At 36.7% G+C, this 23,967-nt stretch overlaps 1 protein-coding gene across 22 annotated transcripts in view; it reads left to right on the top strand.

The window, feature by feature from the left end:
- NRXN1 (neurexin 1) overlaps positions 1–23,967 on the top strand; it is a 1,158,212-nt gene that overhangs the window by 536,080 nt on the left and 598,165 nt on the right. For all 22 annotated transcript variants that reach the window (XM_070478134.1, XM_070478125.1, XM_070478138.1 and 19 more), the window contains one exon: positions 11,322–11,444. In XM_070478134.1, the coding sequence (XP_070334235.1) occupies positions 11,322–11,444 (123 nt within the window). The remainder of the gene's footprint in view (positions 1–11,321; positions 11,445–23,967) is intronic.

The following is a 23,967-nucleotide window of genomic DNA, read 5'->3' as shown; positions in this document are numbered from 1 at the left end:
TCATTGTTGCTCAGAGGTCTTATCCATTTCTCTTACTTGTGACCAATGGGAACAAAGAGCAAGATGGGTAATAAGTACATTATGAAAACCATTTCCCAAAGGTAAAGTAAGAAATTCTAAGAATATTTCAATTACTGTTACTTTTATTGTACTTAGTATTGGATTGTTCTTCGTTATTTGTTCTTTGAATGCATCATTCATACAGTTGTGAGTATTCTTCACCCTCCCATCACCCTTCCCAGGAGGTCAGTCTAAATATAAGACTTGAAATATTTTATGCACAGTACTATTGAAATAAATATGTTACATGTGTTTCTTTAAAAATATAGGGTCATGGTGTGCAAATGTTTTGCAACAATTTTTTTTTTAACTTCAGCAATATGCTGAAAAAAAATTAATATGTCCAGTTTGTGAATATAGCATGCAGTACTGAAAAATCTGATCCATTGCTTATTTCAGATTTTATACTGAAGTGATATGAAGCAGATCGAGGTCACTGAGCCAGCTGAAGAATGATAAAATAGGGAGAAAACATATATACAAAAATAAATTCTATCATGATTCATCAGAGATCTCAAAGCAATCATATGAACACTGATCAGAAGCATCTGTGAGCAAGATCTTGAGAAACAAACTAGATTGGAATAACTGTAAATGAAAAGATACTTTGCTCTGGTATAAGTTATTATCACTGACACTAACTCACTCAAATGAAAACATAACTAAAGTAATCTTGATGTAGCAAGACTGACTAGCAGCAAGCACACAATATAACATTTCTTCTAGCAGCTGGCTGACCAGCTCCAGGGAACCTCCAAACACTCTCTCCTGAGATTAACCAAATTAATCTGGTATAAGATTTAATTGCTAACAGCCATTGCTATTGGTGAACAAGCACCATCTTAGAATAGCTCCTGTTTAGTAAGGCATGTTGTTCATTTCAGAAGACTTTGTCCGAACTTCAAACAAAGGAGTAATCCCAATATTTTACCAATTACTAAAATAAATGGTCAAATAGAATCATAGCACTCAAATTAGTGACTAAAAGTTAGCTGGATAAATAAACTAATTAGTACAATAAAAGAAAAATTAAATTTAGTGCTATTTGTTATTGCAATAATAAAATTCAAAATAAAGAATTCAGGAAATCATTATATTGCTACTTTGAAAACAATTTATATTATCATTCTAATTTTTACATGATAGATGAATGAATTATCAGGTATCATTTGTTCATAGCTTTCTTTGGGGCATTCACTGAGGAAAAAAAGAAAAAAGGATCAAAACAAATGAGACAATATAGTTCAAAAATCCTAAAGACAAATTATCCTTTATCATATTCCTGAGAATATATTTGCTTTAAAAAAAAAAAATAGATATTGTAATGTTTACCACAAAAGGTGAAAGCTAGATTTTCAAGCATTGTTATGACTTCCTAGTGAAACGAAAAGGAAAAAAAACTTAAAGACAGAAGCTTAGCTTTTTATTTTTATTTTTTCCTAATGTGCTTCTTATTCTGGGAGAAGGTTTTTACAAGAATACCCCCAAAATATTGAGTGACAGCAAAATTTTGTTAAATCAGTCTCACATTTAATGATAATCAAATACACTTATAGTGTTAATAGTACTATAATATTAGTATTGATAATAATATTATAGTATTAAATTATTCCTTTAATTTTACAGAAGTGTACATTCTTCTTGATCTTCTCATAAAAATAAATTCTATAACAGTGCTGTATTTGGATGAGAAATTATTTAATTTTAGCACCTTTGTATTTGTCATTGCAATTCATGGTTTTGTTTATGAGATGTCAAATTGAATGTTTGTAAATTTCAAAATGCTCAATATTTGTATGCTTTTTCATTTTTGTTTTCATTTAGATAGTTTGGTATTGTGTAGGAATTGCATAAGACTTGTTTAAGTTTCTGTCAATATAAATCAGTATAATCCTTTTCTTCTCATGTTACACTAAGACTCAGTATATTTTCAGTTTAAAATGCTTACTTAAAATCATATTAACTGTTTAGTACTTAATTTTATACATGCAGACTATCCTATAATGTGATAAGCTTTTCTTGGAAATGGCCTTTTTTTCTTAAAATAAAGTCACAGTCCAGATTTTTCCTTTCATTATAGTAGGTTTATTATGCTTCTTCCTAAACCAGTCACTTGAGCTAGATTAGATTTAAAAAGAGCTCTTTTAAAACATTATTTTAGTAATATATAATTTGTGTTCATTTTTTTACTGTGTTGTAGTTATATTCTTAAAAGGTAAATTGTATTTCTTAAAATGTATGTATTTTTACATTGAAAATGATTTACATCAGAGATGTTTATCCTGATCTGTCATAAATGGGTACAATCAATGTCAAAGTTGTGTGTAAAGGCTAAATGTTTCTTATAAACCTTGTCTATTTATTTGCTTAGAGCTATGATATCTAGCCAGATATGAAACAAGAGGGGAGGCAGCTGTATATAGTAAAGTTTATTTTGTAGGTGATAGGACAGGGTTGTTATGAGTTAGGAAAATGGCAGAGGAGTCTCCATGGGGTATTTCCAGCAACTCTCCAAGGTCAGACCTCTTTGCACACAAGATCTATGTTTTCTTATAATTAAATACTCATTAAGCCTTGAATCCCCAATTCCTAAGCCAACTACTCTCTTTGCATTTGGAAGTTACTGACTACCGGCCTCAGGTCATTTTGCTCTCCTAGACTCTATACATCATTAAATTTATTTTCAAGGGAACTAAGCAAAAACGTTGTCTAAATAATTAGCCAGATAACCGAGTATCCCAGGTTTTCCAGTTCTTGGACTTATTAGATTCCATGCTGCTAAATATGAAAACAAGGGGATGAAACTATATTTTTGACACTTCTTAGTGAAGATTAATGTTAAAAGTTAATGGAGTTACTTTTCATTAACTCTTTGGCTTAATTCGATATCAAGAGGTATTCAGTCTACCATCAAAAAAGTTCACAAAATCTAAACAGATATACTCATTCAATAAATAATTAAGCATGGCTTTTATATTCAGGGCAATGAACAATAGGACCTAGGGTATTTTTCCTGAAGTTCTAAGCCCAGGTGGTTCAGCGGTAAAGAATGTGCCTACCAGTGCAGGAGACATGGGTTTGATCCCTAGGTTGGGAAGATGCCCTGGATAAAGAAATGACAACCCTCTCCAGTATTCTTGCCTGGAAAATCCAATGGACAGAGGAGCCTGGTGGGCTACAGCCCACATGGGATCACAAAGAGTTAGACATGACTTAGTGACTAAACAACAATGAAGGGAGAATAACAATAGTGACAATATAATATGGATAATATTATTATCATTATTATAAATGAAGATGTACTATGCACTAGGCATTGTTTTAAGTAATTAAAATGCCTTAAAGTTATATTGTAAAATGTTTCTATTGTTGGCTTATTTTAAAGCTAAGAATACTGAGACACAGAGAACTGTATAATTTACCAGGATCACATAGCTAGTAACTCATGGAACTAGGATAAAAACTCAGAGGATCTGTGAATCTAGAACACATGCACCAGACCAAGATATATGCACTGTAGAAAGTTTAAAAGAAAGAAAAGACTTAAATAACAATCTAACCAAGGTAAATACAGTGTAATTGATTAGTGTGGGACTATTTCATTCCTCCAGTGGTTTTTTAAAGTTTACAAAGTGCCTTTCTTCTGTTGTTACTGTTCATTTTTGAATCAAGTTTAATGTCTAACTTTATTTGCTCAAAGTACTTTTTAGTTGGGCTTCCCAGGTGGCACTCGTGGTAAAGAACTCGCCTGCCAATGCAGGAGACATCAGAGACGCCCACCCGTTTGATCCCCGGATCAGGAAGATCCCCTGGAGGAGGGCATGGCACTCACTCCAGTATTCTTGCCTGGAGAATCCCATGGACAGAGGAGCTTGTCGGGCTCCAGTCCTTAGGGTCACCAAGAATCAGTCACGACTGAAGTGTCTTAGCATAGCACAGCACACACACACACAACACACTTTTTAGTTAGGGAGGAATATTTGTAATATTTTTAGTTTAAAGAAATTTGTCTGTCCTTAGGAGTCTAGAAATGTCTCTTTTCCTATACAGTAAAGGGCAATATAAAAACATTCTCAATAGTTCACAAGGATCAGCTAAATTGAGGAGAACCCGAGGAGGATTAGAGAAGGGGAAGAGTTAGGAGACTGGGCTAGTAGTTCAGCGTTATGGCCGTGTGGGTGATTGGTCTATCCAGGGTCGTGACTGGCGCCAGACCTGGCCAGGACAGCTGTGAGACAGACAGCCTTTCTGATACCCCAGAGGCCTTGTCATTTAGGGCTGACAAACTGGGGAAGGTGATGTAACCACACCTCTTACGTTGATAAATGGAGTCTTGTCTGCATGTTCCTGAATGTAGCGCTAACTAAAAGAAAACTTTACAAATAAATAAGCACGAAACTTCGACACCTCTTTAGGGGTGGCTCAGACAGCATGCAATTTGTGCAGTTACCCAGGGCTCTAGGTTTAGATGGGCCTGTTTTTGGATAAATACGTAGCTATCACTGTTCTGAAATGCTACATTTTGAACAAGAGTTGCACATCTTCACTGGGCTCAGAAATTATTTAATTGGTCCTTCCCCTTGTAAGGCTAGTGAATTACAAAAAGAAAAAATAATCTTAATCTGAAGGTGCCATTTATATGTTTCTAATTTTAATCAGCTTTCCTAGCTGATTCATGTGGAAATAAAAACAAAAAAATCTGCCCCAGCTCAGTATCTGAAAATTGAGAAAGATAAAGCAGAAACATTTAATAAGAATGACTCTTCCTTCATTTTTGTTTGTCCTTCAAGGAGCGATCTGATTATTTTTTAAAGTAATTATTTTAAAACCAGAAACTAATGGCAAAGTCAAATAGCAGGCTGAAGGTGTCATAATTACAGCCTGAGAAACACATCCTCCTGTCATTTACAGGTATAAGTGCTGCTGCCAGGAGCCATGACTCAGGCAGTGGTGGTTCTTGCTTCTGTTTCTCCTGGCTTTTCTGTCTTCCTATTATTGTCACAATGACAAGGCTTATTTCCAGCTTCCCACTGGGTCCTGCCTCCCACTGGAGGCTATAGTCCTCAAAGTCAACTGCCAAATAAAGCTTAATAGCTGGAAATTTTGATATAGATAGACACCCTAATTTTATAACATACACAAATGTCATGCATTTAATGAAAGTTGCTATTCTGAATTTGTGAAACAGGAAAGGTAATTACATTTTAGAAGTAGAAAGACTGCAATTGATTTATGCCATTTACAGCTTTTTTACATTGTTTTTAGTTTTTGTTATTGTCGTTGTTTTACTGATAAGAAAACTCAGACCACGAGCTGTGGTAGCATTAGACAAAGTTAGAATAATTAAGGTTGCTGTTTAGTTGGTAAGTTGTGTCTGACTCTTTTGCGACTGCATGGCCTGTAGTCCACCAGTCTCCTCTGTCTATGGGATTTTCCAGTTAAGAACACCAGAGTGGGTTGTGATTTCTTTCTCCGATAATTAATGTTATGTTGGATTTAATGGTCACAGTCAGTCTAAAACTCTGGTCTCTGGACTCAAACTCATGACTATTTTTCCATTGCTTATATCTTTAATACGCAATGTAAATATTCAGGAGGAAAGGGAATTTGTTTATTTATGTGCCTCTTACAGAGACCTGAAAACTATAAGCTGGCCTACTATTTAAACAAATAATTATTGAAACAAAGTCATATCCATTTGTTTACATATAGTCTGTGGCTGCTTTTGCACTGCAATAGCATTGTTAAGTAATTGCAATGACAGCCAAATTCAGCAAAGTGGAATACATTTACTATTTGGTCCTTTCAGTTCAGTTCAGTCACTCAGTCATGTCCAGCTCTTTGCGACCCCATGGACTGCAGCACGCCAGACTTCCCTGTCCATCACCAACTCCCAGAGCTTCATTTGGTCCATTGCCAGAAGTATTTTGACCCCTATTAGATCTACTAGAATGTAAGCTATAGAACGCTCCTTGAAAATCTAACTTGAGACATTCCCATTAGTGAGATCAGTGTTTGGCACAAAATAATTTTTAAGCTAAATTAGTAGGCTAGCTCAGCTGGTAAAGAATCCACCTGCAATGCAGGAGACCCTGGTTCGATTCCTGGGTCAGGAAGATCTGCTGAAGAAGAGATAGGCAAAGAGTCAAACACAACTGAGCGACTAAGCACAAGCACATGGGTACCACATAATCCAGAAGGAATAAGACTAGTTAAATGAGGCTAGATGAACAGCAGATATAATATGGACCATTCAGTTTCAAAATTTCCTAATTCTAAGATGTATGGTACTGTCATAACTTCTAATTCAACTGCTGGGTGCTATAGGCAATTTAATGATCTAAAAAAAAAAAAAACCAGTTATGTATAAAGATAGAACCAATTTATATCGCTAAGGCAATGTGAGTTTTTTTTTGTTATTATTTATAGAAGTACTGTGGAAACTCCACTTTCACATGATGCCCATCTTTAGCCCACATAGCGGTGGTTGAAAAGGCACAACCTATTCTTAATAAAATAAAGAGATCATTTCTAGAAGGCAAACTAAATGAATTCCTACCTGCCCATCATCTATGCAGTTTGCTGGGTTGTGGCTTTGCAGATATACTTATGCAAATCCCCATATTTAAATAGCTTAATTAAGCAAATAGATTAGCTTCTCAAATCCCTAGGTTGTTACATATAGAAATTGCTTACATTTAATGTTTAAATGCAACAAAAAGGAAATCTAGAACCAATTAATTTGAACTATAGTGAGAAACAGGTACCTCATACTGATGATTGTAGTTAACATCTTTAAAAAATACCAGTGGAAGGAAATAGCCACCTAAAGGGTATGCAATGAGTGTAAGCTTTGCAGCCCTCAAGTCTAGAACTTTTAAAAATCAAAATATAGTAGGTCTGGGTTTGATTTTCTCAAGCTACAACCAACTTCAAACCCTAGGGACAGCTGTCATTAGAGTCTACTAGACATCCTTAATCACATGCTTCCTAGACTTCTTAGCTTTGTTTTAATCTTCACTATTGTCCTTTAATGTTATTTTTCCCCCCTACATTTAAAAAACAAAACCAACAAATATACTTCACAGGACATTTGCACAGAAAGCTTTCTTACAAAAAGGATGCAAAATTGCTATTATACACATCTTGAATATGAAGTAAATTTGAAATATTCATGAAATAACATGAAACAAATATTTAAAAAAATTTAAAATACACTTGCAAAAATATCTGAAATGATCAGTGATGTTGTATACATACATGTCAACTAACCTCCCAGGGAGCTACCTGTAAAATGGGAGAGCTGGATTAGCTATTTCTACATCCGTTTGAAGCTATTCTTTTCTTCATTAAATAAATTCATTTATTGATTTATGCTGAAATACTTTAAAATATAAAGTGATTAGCAAAAATAACTTAAATAAGTAATTAGGGAGAAAGGTCAATATGCATTTTTTTTTAAGAAAAGAATCAAGTTGCTGAAAGTAAGCATATATCCTAAATCTTGATTTCATGATGACTAGAAAGAGATAAGGAAAGGCAGTCAGTTCTATAACTCACATATGAGGAAATAGCCTATAAAATCTTCAGGAAACAGTTTATGAATTTGGACTTTGCAATTAAAAAGAGTATTGAAAATCCGTGTTAAAGAGCTGATAATGTAGGTAGACTAAAAAGAGTAGCTTTGAATAATTCTGGACCTTTGGTAATGTAATAAATGATGTTCTAGAAAAAAAATTTTTTTTAATTCAGTGAAAAATCTTTTTTCTTAATCTCACTTTGAAAAGAAAAAGCTACTTGCAAATGATTTTTAAAAGCCTTTGCTGGAGTCTTCTAATGCAGAAACTCATCATTTTCCTAAAGGAAGAAATGAGCGCCACATACCCCACCCCACCCCCCAACCCCTGCCCCTGCGCCGAAGGCGTCTGCAGAGTCCAGGGCTTCTGGATGATGCCTTAGGGGACAAGTTAGCCTGCTTCTTTAACAAAATAGCAATTTCCCCTTTATGTGGTTTTTATATTCTTTATGCAAGATTACAGGTGGAAAAAAAATAATTCCACCATTTTAAAATAATTAACCACTGCCACAGTTTTGACACTATTCACTCCATAGCAAACACATTGATGCTGGGAGAAAGGTTAGAATCAATGAGACATGTTTTGATATCCCAAAAAGAAAAACAAATTTCAAAAGGAATTCAGATCATTAATGGTTTGAATGACTATAATTCTGCCATAAGGACAAATGACTCTGAAATTCAAAATTTCAACAGAGGATGAATTATCCTGGGTCGGACCTAGGAGAGAAGACATCTCTATCACATTTTAGCTGTGTGACCTTGGGCCGAGTTGTTTTAGCTTTCTAGGCCTTCGGTTTCACGTCAGCAAAATGATGATAATGTAAAGATGAAATAAGTTAATAAAGTGCCTGGTACATGACAAACCAGGTCCCAACTTCCTTCTCAGTAGCAGATTAAGGACCAGCAACCGCAACCCTTAATTCCCAGTCTTGTTCACTTTCCATGACACTTCATGTCACATAGATAACATTGTTTAAAACTGAGAATATTAAGTGCATTAAAATTTAAAAAAAGCCTCTTCCAAAATCAATCTCTTCACATTTTTAATAATGCAGGGAAGGAGCTTGAAGTTGGTCCGCAGAGATTTTCATGAACCAAAGGGTTATTTTTAATTGGATTTTGTGCCTGTTGTTATGGAAATTATTGTTTCATGGATAAAGCTTTATGATTTCACTGCAAGATCAAGCCCAGAATGGGGTATAATGATGATATCACCCTTATGCTTCTTTTTCTTGACAAAACACTTAAATTAAGAGAATGGGAGTGAGACTGCTTCAAAAGCACACATTTCTAAGAAAAAAAAAGATCCACCCTATAAAAATAGCTTTAAAATGATATATTCTCTTTTCAAAGATCAAAACTCAGCATGGCCCTTGCTGCCAGTAGGATGCTAAGATTCTGCAGAGTTATTAAACACTTCACTGTTGAAACTAGAAAGAGTTCCTTTGATCCTGGAACTTGCTTTCAACATTTGGTCTCAAAGCATTTTTGCAGTTGTTGAACTGCAGTTGTTGCACAGGCTTCCTCTGGTTATTTCGTGATCAATCTCTCCAAACTCTTCTCTCTAGACTAGTTTTTATTCATGTGTCCAGATGCGATTTAACTTCTCTAAAGAAACAAAAAGAAATGCTTACTAATCTTAATGATGGTTCTGTTTAAAATTGAAAGTGTTAGTCGCTTAGTTGTGTCCAGCTCTTTGCAACCCCATGGACTGTGGCCCACCAGGCTCCTCTGTCCATGGAATTCTCCAGGCCAGAATGCTGGAGTGGGTAGCCATTCCCTTCTCCAGGGGCTCTTCCCAACCTAGCGATCGAACCTGGGTCTCCTGCATTACAGGTCAATTCTCTACCATCTGAGCCACCAGGGAAACCCAAGACAGGAGGCAATTCATCCTGCAAAATTCAACTTATATCACTAGCTCATTTTAAGCCTCAAAGAAACCTCAAACAAGGAAGACAGGACTTGTTTCATCAATAACATCCTAAGAGAGAAATCAGGATAGTAGTCTGCAGTATTAAGGCAGTGATTTCTTGTTGGACAGACTACTGAGGCTTCCTCTAGTACTTAGTTCCCTAATTTATTTTTCTTTCTTCTTTTCTCTCTCCTTCTTTTTGGCATTTTCATACACCATCCTACGATCCTTGGACATTGGCTAGATTGTCTGGTAGATAGAATTTGGTGGAAGAAATTGTGAACCCCACCCTGATCCTGAATCAATTGAAAGTCATGTAACTAAATGTCATATCTTTAGTCATTTTAGTTTACCAAGAAATGTCAGTACATTAGAAAAAAAGGAGGGGGGAGAATCCATCGCCAAAAAATGTATCATTAAAAACTTCACGATTTTTTTAAATGAATCAAAATATTATTTTTAACAAAACATTTTCAGTTCTATTAAAAGTTCTTTTTTTTCCCTTCCTTTGTTTTTATGTGTAAGAGAGACATTTGTCTAATTTGTCATCTCAATAACGTCAACAGATACTTTTTGGTATAGTCTCTCTGTCCTGCTGCTGCTGCTGCTAAGTCACTTCAGTCGTGTCTGACTCTGTGCTACCCCATAGACGGCAGCCCACGAGGCTCCCCCATCCCTGGGATTCTCCAGGCAAGAACACTGGAGTGGGTTGCCATTTCCTTCTCGCATGCATGCATGCAGACTAAGTCGCTTCAGTCGTGTCCAACTCTATGCGACTCTATGGACAGCAGCCCACCAGGCTCTTCTGTCCACGGGAATCTCTAGGCAAGAATACTGGAGTGGGTTGCCATTTCCTTCTCCTAAGCCAACTTAAATTCAACTTGCACAGGTTTACATAGGTTCACTTACAATTACTTTTCCAGTTGCTTACACTTCTGGCCCTTTTTCCTTTGGTCCTTAGCTGGAAGTCACTTCCTGGTACCACTGCTTAATCATTTTTTCCCCTCCCACTCAACACTTTTCCCTTTATGGGCAGTGTTTTTCTTGACTTTCTTCACTTCCTAAGAGTCAGTACTTTTACCTATACCCACTCTCTGGGCCTTCACTAGTTCTCAGACACAACATTGCAGAAATTTAAGAACCTGGTGAATATTGAAGGTACATGATATAAGTGCAAAGAGCAGTCATCACACAGTCTAATATCCAGAGCAACCTCCTTGCCAGGGCCTAATCAACCAGGTGCCATTCATTGAAAATTGTTAGCTAATGGCCTAGGGTCAGATCTCTCCCCAAGGTCAGATGTCTTATGACTAATATCTACTTCATTAGCAAAGGAAAGGAAAAAAAGAGATAGTGTAAAAGTGTAAAACAAGAAAAAGTGTACAACAAGAAAATTCCTGAGAGAGGGAAAAGTTTGTGCAAATTTGGGAGCATTGCTGTGTTGAGTGTGCCTATTTATGACAACAGGTGCGTTTGTTTGTCTTTGATTGATGCATAATGTTAAAGAGTCTTCTTAAACTGTTACACCTGAATATCTGTTAACTGGTAATTTTCCTTGCTTGCTGTGACTCTAATGGGCTTGAGAATTGATCCAGCCAGTCTCTCCTCTCTCTGTCTTTTTCTCTCCTCTTTCTTTCATTTTTTTCTCTCTTCTCTCTCCTCCCTCTCCCTCGCTTCCCCCTCTCTTTGTCTCTTTCTCTCACTCTCTGTGAGGTTCATTTGCTTGACTGATTCTGAGTGTCCATAATGACTGTTTGGCATATTCTACAGGCAAAGGTCCCGAGACCCTTTTTGCTGGCTATAACCTCAATGATAACGAATGGCACACAGTGCGTGTGGTTCGTCGAGGAAAAAGTTTAAAGTTAACGGTGGATGACCAGCAGGCCATGACAGGTAAAGCCCTATCACCTTTGCCTCTGTTGAAGCTTTCGACTTCCCTCTTTCTTGCAGGTGACCTTGAAAGCCAAATGAACAACTTGAAGCTAATAGACACAGTTCATTTCTTATTCAAATTCTTCCAGCAGCAATTAAATTTAATAAGCTGCATGTTGTTTTGTTTTCTCTCAAATGAGCAACAGTTTTTTGTCATGTTCCTTTCCATTTAATAATTCAAGAAGTCATAATATATTTTAATTTTATGCCTTGATAAATATCTCAGGGCTTCATAAAATATTGAAGCTATTGTTTGGAGGCCAATTCCTGTTCAGTTTCTTCGTTATATATTTAGGCCATGAACAGCAGCAAGTTACACTTTTTAGTTTCTGGATACATTGATAGATACGCTGGCATTCTGTCAGGAGAACTGCTTTTTATTTTAAGCTGTGATAGATCATTTTTGGCCATGTAGCTCTGTTGGTTAAGCTCTAATGTTAAGAATGTCAAGTCCAGTCCCTGATTTGTGGATTTCTGACTGAGGTGAGTAATATAAAGGCCCACGCCAGAGACAGAGGGAAACCAAATGAAAGAGGAATTGGCTCACCTTTATTCTCTCTGCCGAAAATAACTTCAAGCATATGACCCGCTGGGATATTAGCTCCCTTTTTTTTAGCGAACATCTCCCTGTTAATTATTTCAGTGCAAGATGGTCCTTGTGTGGCACAAAAGTGTCTATTACGTTCAGTCTCAAGGGGGTTTCCATTCTCAGAGATCAGGTGGTTATATCAATGAAGAAATAATGTGTATGGGATTTTAACTTTTAAGAGAATCATTCCGCAGTTTAAACGAAGCAAACTACCAACCCATAGATCTCTTACTGTCTTGTATTTCGTTAGCCCTTTATGGCTTTCCAAAACTTTTGTCTTCATGTGGGAGCAAACTTACTTCATTTCAGAATCATCTGAAGAGCTTTAAAAGGATCATTTCCTGGCAAGACACCACAGAAAGTGTGAGAGGAGACCATTATTATTATTTCTTAAAATCTCTCCAAAGAACTCTAATGAAGCTGGCCCATGGATTGGCATTTAAAAACCACTGCTCTGTTATGCCATTTTATTCTCCCAGGAAGAAAATCAACCAAGGACTCATGAGCATAAGCCTTTATTCAAAATTGCCAAACATGAGAACTCTCTAAAGAAACTGTGAACTTAGGGAAGAGAGGCAGAATTTTTATAGGGCTTTGGCAGGAGTGTCATCTGAAGTTCAGCTAGTTTTGGTAAAGGCAGTTCTTGGAAGATGTGTAAATTGTTTTTGTAGATTAGCATCCATTGTTTGGACAGTCTGGGTTTTTTCAAAAGGGGCAGAAATTAGGATCTAAGATCATGTATAAGAGGTTGGGAAGAAATAACTGCCAGAGACAAGGACATGTGAAGGTCACAGTAGAACATTCTTTAGTCCCTGAAGTTTATCTCAAATCTCATACAGCCCTATGACATAGGGCTCGATGCATTCTCATTTTATAGATGAGAAAGCTGAGATTCAAAGAGGTAAAATGACATGTTACTTTGAAATGCCATTGTTACCAGAACTGAGAGAGAGCCTAGGGTTTTTTTTTTTTTTTTCAATTTTGTTTGTTAACTTTAAAAAATTTGTTTGCTTTTGACTCATGGTCCATTTATTTATATTTATTAATATCCTAATATACATATATATGACTATGATGAGTACTTTCTCAGATATAGCATGATTTTATGAGGATAATATGTATATATATATATATATATATATATATAAACACATATCAAAATCACACAGTAACTTATCTGGGATAGTATATGATGTGCTAAAAGGTTGAATAAACAATTCATGTTCTTGAGGTTCAGAAGAGCTTAAAAATTTCAGGACTAGCTAAAGCAATCAATAATATTTGAAGGCTGTAAAGAAAGGATAATACAGATAAGATTATGTGGGGAAGGGTAGAATGGCTTGGACGAGGCTAGACAGACTAGTGTTCAGGCAGTGGGGAAGGTTTGTTTCATTTCATATAACCACAGGGCAGCTGACATGGCTAGAATGGCCTTGGATGCCAATAGGTCAGTGCTCCAAATGAAGGAGTTCATATTTCACGGGTTTTCAGGCACTTGGGAAGTCACTGCATTTAAGCTGGAAAATAAGAGAATATGTTTTGAGCAGCATGAATTCTGTGCAATGTGCTAAGTGCTTCAGAATGTAAAGCAGTAAAGTCCTAAACTACAATGGCTGAAGAAGGTATAGAAACAAAAGACTGGGGCAACACATTTTTTAAAAGTTTAGTTTAGAAATAATTTCAAACTTATAAAAAATTTCAAAATGACAGTGATATACTTTTACTATTGTGAGCATGTTATCCCATTTGTTTTGACATTTTCACTCTTTTTTTTTTTTTCTTAAACAAGTGATAAGTTACATACTTAATAGCCTTTCACTCTAAATATATACTTCAGTGGACATTTTCTAAAGATATAAATATCTCTTTACAGAACAAAGAGCTACTAACTTCAGTAGATTTGGCATTGGTGCAATATATTTTATCTGTCCTCTCACCCATTTTAACCCAATGTTGTCTTTTATAGCATTTTCACCTCTAGCAGAGCATACAGTCTAGGGTCAGACACTGCATTTAGTGTTATGTCTCTTTAGTCTCCTTTAATTGAAAACATTGCCATAGACTTTCTTTGTCTTTGATTACACTGACAAATTAAAAAGATACATAGTCCTCCAATCTTTTATCCATGTAAAGTCATTCCTGGGGCTTATCTGATGTTTCATGATGATTGAATTCAGGTTTTAACATTCTTGGGTGAAATACCACATTGTTGATTGTGTGATCTTCTTTAGTATCCTGTCTGGAGACAAACTATATCCATATGCTTGACTCATGATTTTAACACTTGGTCAGTATGTTGCCCAGTTTCTCTATTGTATGATTAATATGTTTTACTCCCTTACAACTAATGACTGTCTGTGGAGAGACTTATTAAGACAATGAAAATATCATAATATCTTCCTCAAATATTTGTCCCAGATTATCATCTACTGAAGATTTTGCCTGATCCAGTCTTTAACACAGTAGTTATAAATGCTTATTTTCAAACCCCATTACTCTTTCCACATTCAGAGTCAATACTTAGCATTCTACTGTATACAAGAGCTTTCCTTTCTTTCTGTTTTCTTTCCTTTTCTTTTCTTCCTTCTCTCCCCATCTTCCTCCTTCTCTCCTTCCCTCCCTTCTTCCTTTCTTTCCTTCCTTCCTTACTGATATGGACCCACAGGTTTCTATATTTTTAAATAGTTATAATTACTTAATTATTTTGGTGCTTAAAATATCTCTATTTGGGCCAGTGTGAGTCCCATGAAGTTGGTCTCTGTGATCTTGTAACATGCCTTCACCTCAGATTTTTTTTTTCTCACTTTTTTGGCAAAACAGAATATTTCAGGCACAACTTTTACTACCATGCCCCAGCCCTGGACTGAGACACTTTTTATTTAGTGGAGAATTAGGTGTAGCTGGTTGGTATTGGTATGCTCAGTACTGCTTTGCAACCTTTTCAGGAAGCTAAGATGGTAAGTACACTCAGGTATAAATACATATACCTGAATATATATACAGTTGCTAAGTTTAGTTGCTAAGTCATTCCCAACTCTTTTGTGACCCCATGGACTGTAGCCCACCAGGCTTCTCTGTCCATGGAATCTCCAGGCAAGAATACTGGAGTGGGTTGCCATTTCCTTCTCCAGGGGATCTTCCTGACCCAGGCATCCAATCCTCATTTCTTGCATTGGCAGGCGAATTCTTTACTGCTGAGTCCATGGGCTTACAGGAAGCCCATAAGTGTGTGTATGTGTGTATATTTGCTTTAATATGCCTCTCCACATAAAAATATATATATATATACACACACACATACATACATATAAATTACATGTTCACACAAATATACGGATACACATATTTTAGAAAACATGAGTTCACACTAGTATAATCATATTTACAGCATTGCTTCCTCCCCCATTTCATGTTTTCATATCTCTTCTTCCAATTTGGAACCTTAGCTCCCAGTGATGTCATTTTCCCATTTTCTCAATCCAGTAACACATCTATGATAGTTTCAGAATTGCTTTACATTGTCCACCCCACAAGTAATAACCTGACTAAAAGCAAGTGAGGATTAATTTGTGATTCTTTTTATTTCCTACTGCTTAAGATTTAATGTATATAGTCAAACACTATTTATAAATAACTTTGATTAGTTTGTTTCTTCTTTTCTTCCTTTCCTTTTCCTTCCTTTCTTTAACTTGAGTGTAGTTATATTATTCATTTGAAATACAGTTAATCTTATTGATTCCAGTTGTTTATTCCCTCCCATTCTTATGTTTTTAATTACACTTATGTGTAGAACATAACCCTGCTTTTTAAACCAGTGCAACTATTTTGAATTAGGAAGTGATGAATAGAGTATGAAAATGATATCATAACAGAAAATTCCAGAAATGTTCCCTAAATGAATTGCCAGCTAGTTTTCATTGAAATTTAAGATATATCTTTTCAGTTGCATAGATTCCTACCAAACTCCTAAATGAATAATTATATTCTACATTAGTGAGTTGACTTCTTCAACTTCCAGTCAATACATCATTTCTTTGTTTACTGTCATGTGTATATACCACTAGTGAACATAATGTTAGGGAGCAGAGTGAATAGATACTCATATGGGTGTAGTTTGCTTATAGAAATAGGAACAAATAAATGATGGATTCAAAGGAGTACTCAGAATTGACACTCTTGGGGCATGATTTCTAAGCTAATGTCACATGTTTACAGTCTTCTGCTCCTGGGCATGGCCTGTTTCTTCATAGTAAAATAACCTGTGTCTCCTTGGCTGATTAATTTTGGGAAACTCTGGCACCTACAACTTCATTAGGAGTTCATGGGCCATTGGCGAAGTTTCGCTCATGATCTGAAAGAAAAAAACCTCCCTTTTGAGATTTCCAATTTTGGACAGCAGACACACTTGTTTCACAGATTTTTTTTTTCCCCAGTAGATATTAATAAAATTATATGTCTGAGTCCACCAACTCACAGGTGCAAGAAATGACACATTTATTAATTGTCTTTAATATAAATTTAAAAGAGACCTTAGGCCTTTCTTCTGGGTTTACAGAATATTTAATCATAGTCGTGTGTCCCCTACTCCCGCCCACCCTGAATCACACAGAAGCTTCTGTTGGCTTCTGTCTTTACTGATTCTCACCAAAAAGACAGTTCTCCTAGTTTGTCCTTTAAATTATAAGAACCCTATTGCTCCTGTCCTAAGTGGGGCAGAGTCTTTGCTGATTCTTGCAGCCTATGAACTATGGTTCAATCCTCCTATACTGACCTCAGTAATTCTCTCTGAACCCCTGAATCTTATCAGATGACAGGATGTTGGTGCTCAGTACTGCTAAATCCCACTGATGTTGATCTGTCTCCCAGTCAGTGGTAATTGCCTCATCTGGTTCAGACCATAAAGGCATTCTGTTCATTTCTTTTTCCTTTGTTGAACACTTTGCAAACTATGCCTTCACAAAAGATTGGAAAAGGCATTGCTTTCCAGAAAATTGTCTTCCACATTTTGCCAAGAAAAAGACTTTGAGGCAAAGTGCTAAAAGGGACTAGGCTAGTTTCTTAAAACTGAAGGAAGAACAAAGTATAGACTAGCATTTCAGTATATTAGCCTGCTATTTACTGTTTCTCAAAACTGCCAAAGCCTCAGAGCAGAAATTATATTCTATATTCTTTCTGTTCTGTAGGAGTTGAACATTTTTTCAGTTGTGGAAACCAACTTGTTCTTTCTCAAAGTTAAAAGATGAACTGGCATATAAGCCAAATAAGCATTGAAAATTTACCAAACTTATGCATTCTCCCCCCGTACCCCACTCCAGCACTTTCCTTCCTCCAACTCCCAGCATCTTGTTGCTCAGAACTCAAGACAATGTTTTGTTTTTTGTTTTTCACAGTAATTTACCTTGATGAGTTTTCATCTGGGTGATTCATATTTGGGAAATTATGTTTTGCCAAAGAAAGTTATGACCAACCTAGATAGCATATTAAAAAGCAGAGACATTACTTTGCCAACAGAGGTCTGTCTATTCAAGTCTATGGTTTTTCCAGTGGTCACGTGTGGATGTGAGAATTGGACTGTGAAGAAAGCTGAGCACCGAAGAATTGATGCTTTTGAACTGTGGTATTGGAGAGGACTCTTGAGAGTCCCTTGGACTGCAAGGAGGTCCAACCAGTCCATCCTAAAGGAGATCAGTCCTGGGTGTTCATTGGAAGGACTGATGCTGAAGCTGAAACTCCAATTCTTTGGCCACCTCATGCGAAGAGTTGACTCATTGGAAAAGACCCTGATGCTGGGAGGGATCAGGGGCAGGAGGAGAAGGGGATGACAGAGGATGAGATGGCTGGATGGCATCACTGACTCGATGGACATGAGTTTGAGTAAACTCCAGGAGTTGGTGTTGGATAGGGAGGCCTGGCGTGCTGCAATTCATGGGGTCGCAAAGAGTCAGACACGAATGAGGGACTGAACTGAACTGAACTGAAAGATATCATAAAAGTCAACAATTCATAACAATAAAAAGTCAGTCTTGAGGTATATGGCATAGAAAGGTTTGCAAAGATGCAGTGGAACTTTGCCATTGAGGCTTCAGTTTGGAATGGAATTTTTTTCAAACATTCTTAATGGCCACATGAAACTAGCCATGCATCAGAAAAGCAATGGAGATTTCTTACTAAATTTTACAGCAAGTTCAGAAATCACGGAAGAAAAAAATAATTAAATAAATCACTGGAGACTCTTCATGCAAAGTCCTATATTTTGATTACAATCTTTAAATCAGAGTTCTATATACTGTTAAGTCAAGTTGAAAACAATACAGTGACATACTCAGGCCATTCTTGGGAATGTCTGACTGCACTGAGGCTCTTGAGGATAAGCAGTTGTCAGCAAAGGAACCCCAGAAGAGAGAGATTCCTCAGGACTCAGATGAGAAAGTGTCCTATACTCTATTTGGTATCCCAGTGTAGGGAGTTTTTGGGTTTCAATTTATCACCTAGACTGTCAAAAAAAAATCTGGAATTGTGTGTTTTGTATTATATATATGTTAGTGTGTATGTCCTTCACTGAACGCTATTCACAGTGTATCCAGTTACCTAAGCCTGAAAGAAGTCATCATTATCATATCCCTCTTCTCCAGCATTCTGTACATTATTAGTAAATCCTGAAATTATAGTGGCAAAATTGTCTAATTTTGTCCATGGTTTTCCATTTCTAACATAAACAATCTACTTCAAATTGTCTCCAGTCTATTATATCCACATCAGAAAGATTAAATACACATACACACACAGTTTCATGGCTTATGTCTTCCTAAAACCCTTCAGTAGCTCCTAATACAATCAGGAAAGTGAAAGTGAAGTTGCTCGGTCGTGTCTGACTCTTTGTGACCCCATGGACTGTAGCCTGCCAGGCTTCTCCATCCATGGGATTTTCCAGGCAAGGGTACTGGAGTGGGTTGCCATTTCCTTCTCTAGGGGATCTTCCCAACCCAGGAATCAAACCAGGTCAGGCATTATGATATCTGACCTTTTACTCTTCCAATCTCATCTAAGCACTAACTTCACTCACTTATGCCTTTACAGCCACATTCCCTGGTTCTCTCTTTCCCAAGTGCCTCCGTTGATCTGTTTATCCTTTCTGGAATCCAACTTTCCATTCCTATCTTACAGTTTTTAATGTGGCTTTTCCTTTTTTAGTCCTTCAATTTTAACTTAAATATCCACTCAAGCACTTGCCCCCATCCTATATTTACCAGTACAATTTGTTGTGTATCAAATACCTGGCATTTTTTCTCAGTTTTATCATTATATAGTTAATTATTTTCTTACCTGGTTTTGTCTGCCTTCCCCCAATAGACCATGAATTTTGTGAAAACAGGAGCCAAGTCTGTTCCTCTCAACATTATTTCTTACTTGCCTAATACAGCACCTGACTCATGCATATAGCCCACTGTCAGTAATTTTCAATACCTTTTAGTGAATCAATGAGTTTATCTAAGGCTGGAGGGATGGGGTTGTATCATTTTGTTCTGCAGCAGAAATGTAACCCAACTCAGAGTAGGACCCAACATAAAATAGTAGATCTTGCTATCTGTTTTGGTAAAAAGATTTGATTTTGAAATTGAGGTTTGTATACAAACACACAAGCCAGAAGTTTGTCTCTTAATGGAGATTATCATCAACCTGGATACCCCAGACATTTTGATCAGAAGCATTTTGCTAATTCCAAATTCTCCTTTCCACTAAATGTCTAGGAAAGATGCTGCGTTCTTTAATGAGTAGAGTCTTAACAATATTTCTCCTTCAGTGTCCTTTATGTTTTCTTAGTCAATATATGTATACAACAGTAGAGGTGGCTGCGTTGCTGACTGAGGATTAAACATTAGAATAAATTCTGAAAAATAAAGGATTTTTCAAAGGCAGCCATTAATGTTTTCTTAGTCAGTGGATAATGGCTTTTAGGTGCTAATTCTCTTTCATGAGCAAGCGTATCTGCCATTACTGTCAAGGCGATTTATATATGCTTATTAAAGAAAGAATAGTCTCTTGAACATGGGCCATAATGATTTTTCTTGTAACTGGGCCATGGTTGCTCCAATACTGTTTTACTACTTTTTCATTATTTATGGTCTGCATACATATTCTTTTCCTTTGAGAAAAGAAAACAGACATTACATGTTATTTTTATCACTGAACTTCTCAGTTCTGCTGAACAATGTGCTTTCCTCTTTCAGAGCTGCCAATTTAGCGTAATATAAATTTCAAGTATTAGAAATATTTTTTTGGATATTCCCTTACTATCAGTTGGCTCATTCACGTAGCTTTTATGAAGAAACTTGATAGTTTCAGGATCTGGGTGGGTCCACCAGGTTAAGACTCAGATTTAATGAAAAAGATAAAATAATCAATACATGGAAATGTAAAAGCCCAAGTCATTTATTTTTTACCTTTGCAGATTCTTCATTCTATATAGCTTATTAATTCAGTGTTACCGGCACCACTAGAGATTTATATTTGAAAGTGATTAAAGGCTAATTTTATTTGATACCAAAGAGGTAGTGCCATTCAGAGTAGTATCAAGGTCACTGAATATAAGAACTGAAGAAGGGGATAAAAATGGTGTCATAGCATAAATCACAGCAGGGTCCTCTATGACCCACCTCTCAGAGTAATGGAAATAAAAGCAAAAATAAACAAATGGGACCTAATTAAACTTAAAAGCTTTTGCACAATGAAGGAAACTATAAGCAAAGTGAAAAGACAGCCTTCAGAATGGGAGAAAATAATAGCAAATGAAACAACTGACAAAGAATTAATCTCAAAAATATACAAGCAGCTCCTGCAGCTCAATTCCAGAAAAATAAACAACCCAATCAAAACATGGGCCAAAGAACTAAACAGACATTTCTCCAAAGAAGACATATAGATGGCTAACAAACACATGAAAAGATGTTCAACATCACTCATTATCAGAGAAATGCAAATCAAAATCACAATGAGGTACCGTCTCATGCCGGTCAGAATGGCTGCTATCCAAAAGTCTACAAACAATAAATGCTGGAGAGGGTGTGGAGAAAAGGGACCCTCTTACATTGTTGGTGGGAATGCAAACTAGTACAGCCACTATGGAGAACAGTGTGGAGATTTCTAAAAAACTGGAAATAGAACTGCCATATGACCCAGCAATCCCACTACTGGGCATACACACCAAGGAAACCAGAATTGAAAGAGACACGTGTACCCCAATGTTAATCCCAGCACTGTTTACCAATAATCAGGACATGGAAGCAACCTAGATGCCCATCAGCAGATAAATGGATAAGAAAGCTGTAGTACATATACACAATGGAATATTACTCAGCCATTAAAAAGAATACATTTGAATCAGTTCTAATGAGGTGGCTGAAACTGGAGCCTATTATACAGAGTGAAGTACGTCAGAAAAACACCAATATAGTATATTAACGCATATATATGGAATTTAGAAAGATGGTAATGATGACCCTATATTCGAGACAGCAAAAGAGACACAGAGATAAAGAGCAGACTTTTGGACTCTGTGGGAGAAGGCGAGAGTGGGATGATTTGAGAGAATAGCATTGAAACACGTGTATTACTATATGTGAAATAGGTCGCCGGTCTGGGTTTGATGCATGATACAGGGTGCTCAGGGCCGGTGCACTGGGATGACCCAGAGGGATGGGATGGGGAGGGAGGTGGGAGGGGGTTCAGGATGGGGAACACATGTACACCCATGGCTGATTCATGTCAATGTATGGCAAAACCACTACAATACTGTAAAGTAATTAGCCTCCAATTAAAATAATTTTAAAAATAAGGTCATAGGAGAAACCAGAATTTCTAAGGATTTAATAGTATTGTTGTTATCGAATTGTAGCTTGATTTGCTCACCACATGATAGGCCAATCATCAGGAGACAAGGTGCCGAGGCAAGGAATAGCAACTTGATTCAGAAAGCCAGACATCGGAGACAATGGCAGATCAGTGTCCTAGAGTCTTGTCGGGTCTGAATGCCAGTTTCTTAGTTTCTTTCACAGAATAGAGAGGGTGAGGAGGACGTACCTAAATAAAGTAAAAAGGCCAAAATCCTTGCAAAATATCTCCTGGCTTGGCCAGCTTTGGGGAGGGGATGTGCTAATTATCCTCTTTTCTGCAGCCATTCACAGGTGGGCAGAGTCCGAATGTCTCCCTGTAAGCCAAGCAAAGGCGCTTTAATCTTCAGTTGGAGAGGCAGGGTCCCCCCAAGCAGGACATTATGTGTGCTTACAGCTATAAATAGACAGCATCCTTTTAGTGATTATAGTTACAAAAGCAACAAAATGCAAAGGTTGAAGTAAAAGAAACAGATCCAACAAAGAGTCAGACTTTGCTCTTTCCTGTTGCATTTTTGCATGGGATAGACAAGAAAGAGGCATCATGGGGAGGAGAGAGAAGAGGGAGCTATTTATAGTGGTAATTTTTGTCTTAAAAAAAAAAAAACACTTGCAGAGAAGGAATCAGAACAAACTAATAACTGAAAAAAAAAAAAAAAACCCACAGCAAATTAAGGGACGACAGGAACTGTTGTCAGGATCAAGGACTAGCAAAGAGGTCCAGGAATTAAGAAGAGCTTAAATACCACTTGGGGGAGAGTTTTTAATACCAATGAGTTTACTAGTATCAAAATCAATTGAGTATGCCAGCAATTTTTATTGCACAACCAAAAGTATGCCTTTTATAATTTAATTACAGAGATTTCTTTTCAAATCTCACCTAGTATTTTATTGTCTTGACGAAAGAAATGGAAATCTGTCAAACTGGCCTAAGGAGGCCCAGGACGGGGGAATGTTCAATCTTCATTACACGTGGGAAGAAGGTTCATTGCCTTTTCTCAGGTCTGAGACTGGAATCAGTTCTAATTCATATTTTCATTAATATCAGGGATGATGGGATAGGGTAAGCTCAATAAATTTTCCAATTATGCCAAATTGAGTAGTGAAGCTAACACCTGGAAGAACTTGATTGCAATTTAAATGACATTTTTGAGTTTCTAAAGAATCTGAATGACAGTTTAATTAGACAAGAACAAGATGCTGGGGACAAATTACTAGTGATTTACTAGTGATAAAGTAATTTATGCTGTGCTTTAGAAAACAAGTTTACGTCTTTGTTAATTTTGGTTTCAACCTTGATGTTAGGTATAGTTATCACTCTGGAGGTAAAGATAGGACTAGGTAAGATTTAATGGGGTTGGTACAGAAAGATGGTGGGATGAACAGGGATGGAGTTGAGTTGAAGAGTGAATCACTAAATAACTTGGCAACCAAGCTTCACATTATGGTGTTTAAGATTATACCTTCGGGTTATGTGGACTAATTTTACTGGTATTCTAAAAACTGGACATGCCTTGAATCAGTATGTTGTGCTCAATTTTGATATCTAAAACCTAAGCGCAAGGAAAATAGCAGACGTCCAGAAGAGATCAACAGAAATTCTGCTTGACTAGGAGAGTAGGTCTGGAAAGATTGGAAATTATTCAGCACCAAAAAGAGAAGGTGCAAGGCACATATTTAATTTCAAACACATTTTCATGGTTCATATTGGAAGAACAGTCAGCAGGTCTTCAATATTTCTGTTGCTGTTGGAAAATATACTGTTGCTTTTTTTTGTTTCTTTTTCTTGAAGTACATTCTCAATAAAGACAAACATTACATCACCATGGAGCTGGGATGTATCACTTTCTGTTGGGATGATGTTGGACAATCATTGCCCCTAATCCTTCTCCCTCTCTCTTGCCCGCCCTCCCTCTCCCTCTTCCTTCCTTCCTTCCTTTTCCTTTCTCTTCTTCCTCACTTCTTTCTTCTACCTGTAAAAAATTCTACAACTTCAGTTAATCAGGAT

Source organism: Odocoileus virginianus, chromosome 2 (assembly GCF_023699985.2).
Source record: "Odocoileus virginianus isolate 20LAN1187 ecotype Illinois chromosome 2, Ovbor_1.2, whole genome shotgun sequence".
In the NCBI taxonomy this organism is placed as follows: Eukaryota; Metazoa; Chordata; class Mammalia; order Artiodactyla; family Cervidae; genus Odocoileus; species Odocoileus virginianus.
Note: the sequence above shows the minus strand (reverse complement) of the source record. Positions and strands in the feature narration are given on the sequence as shown.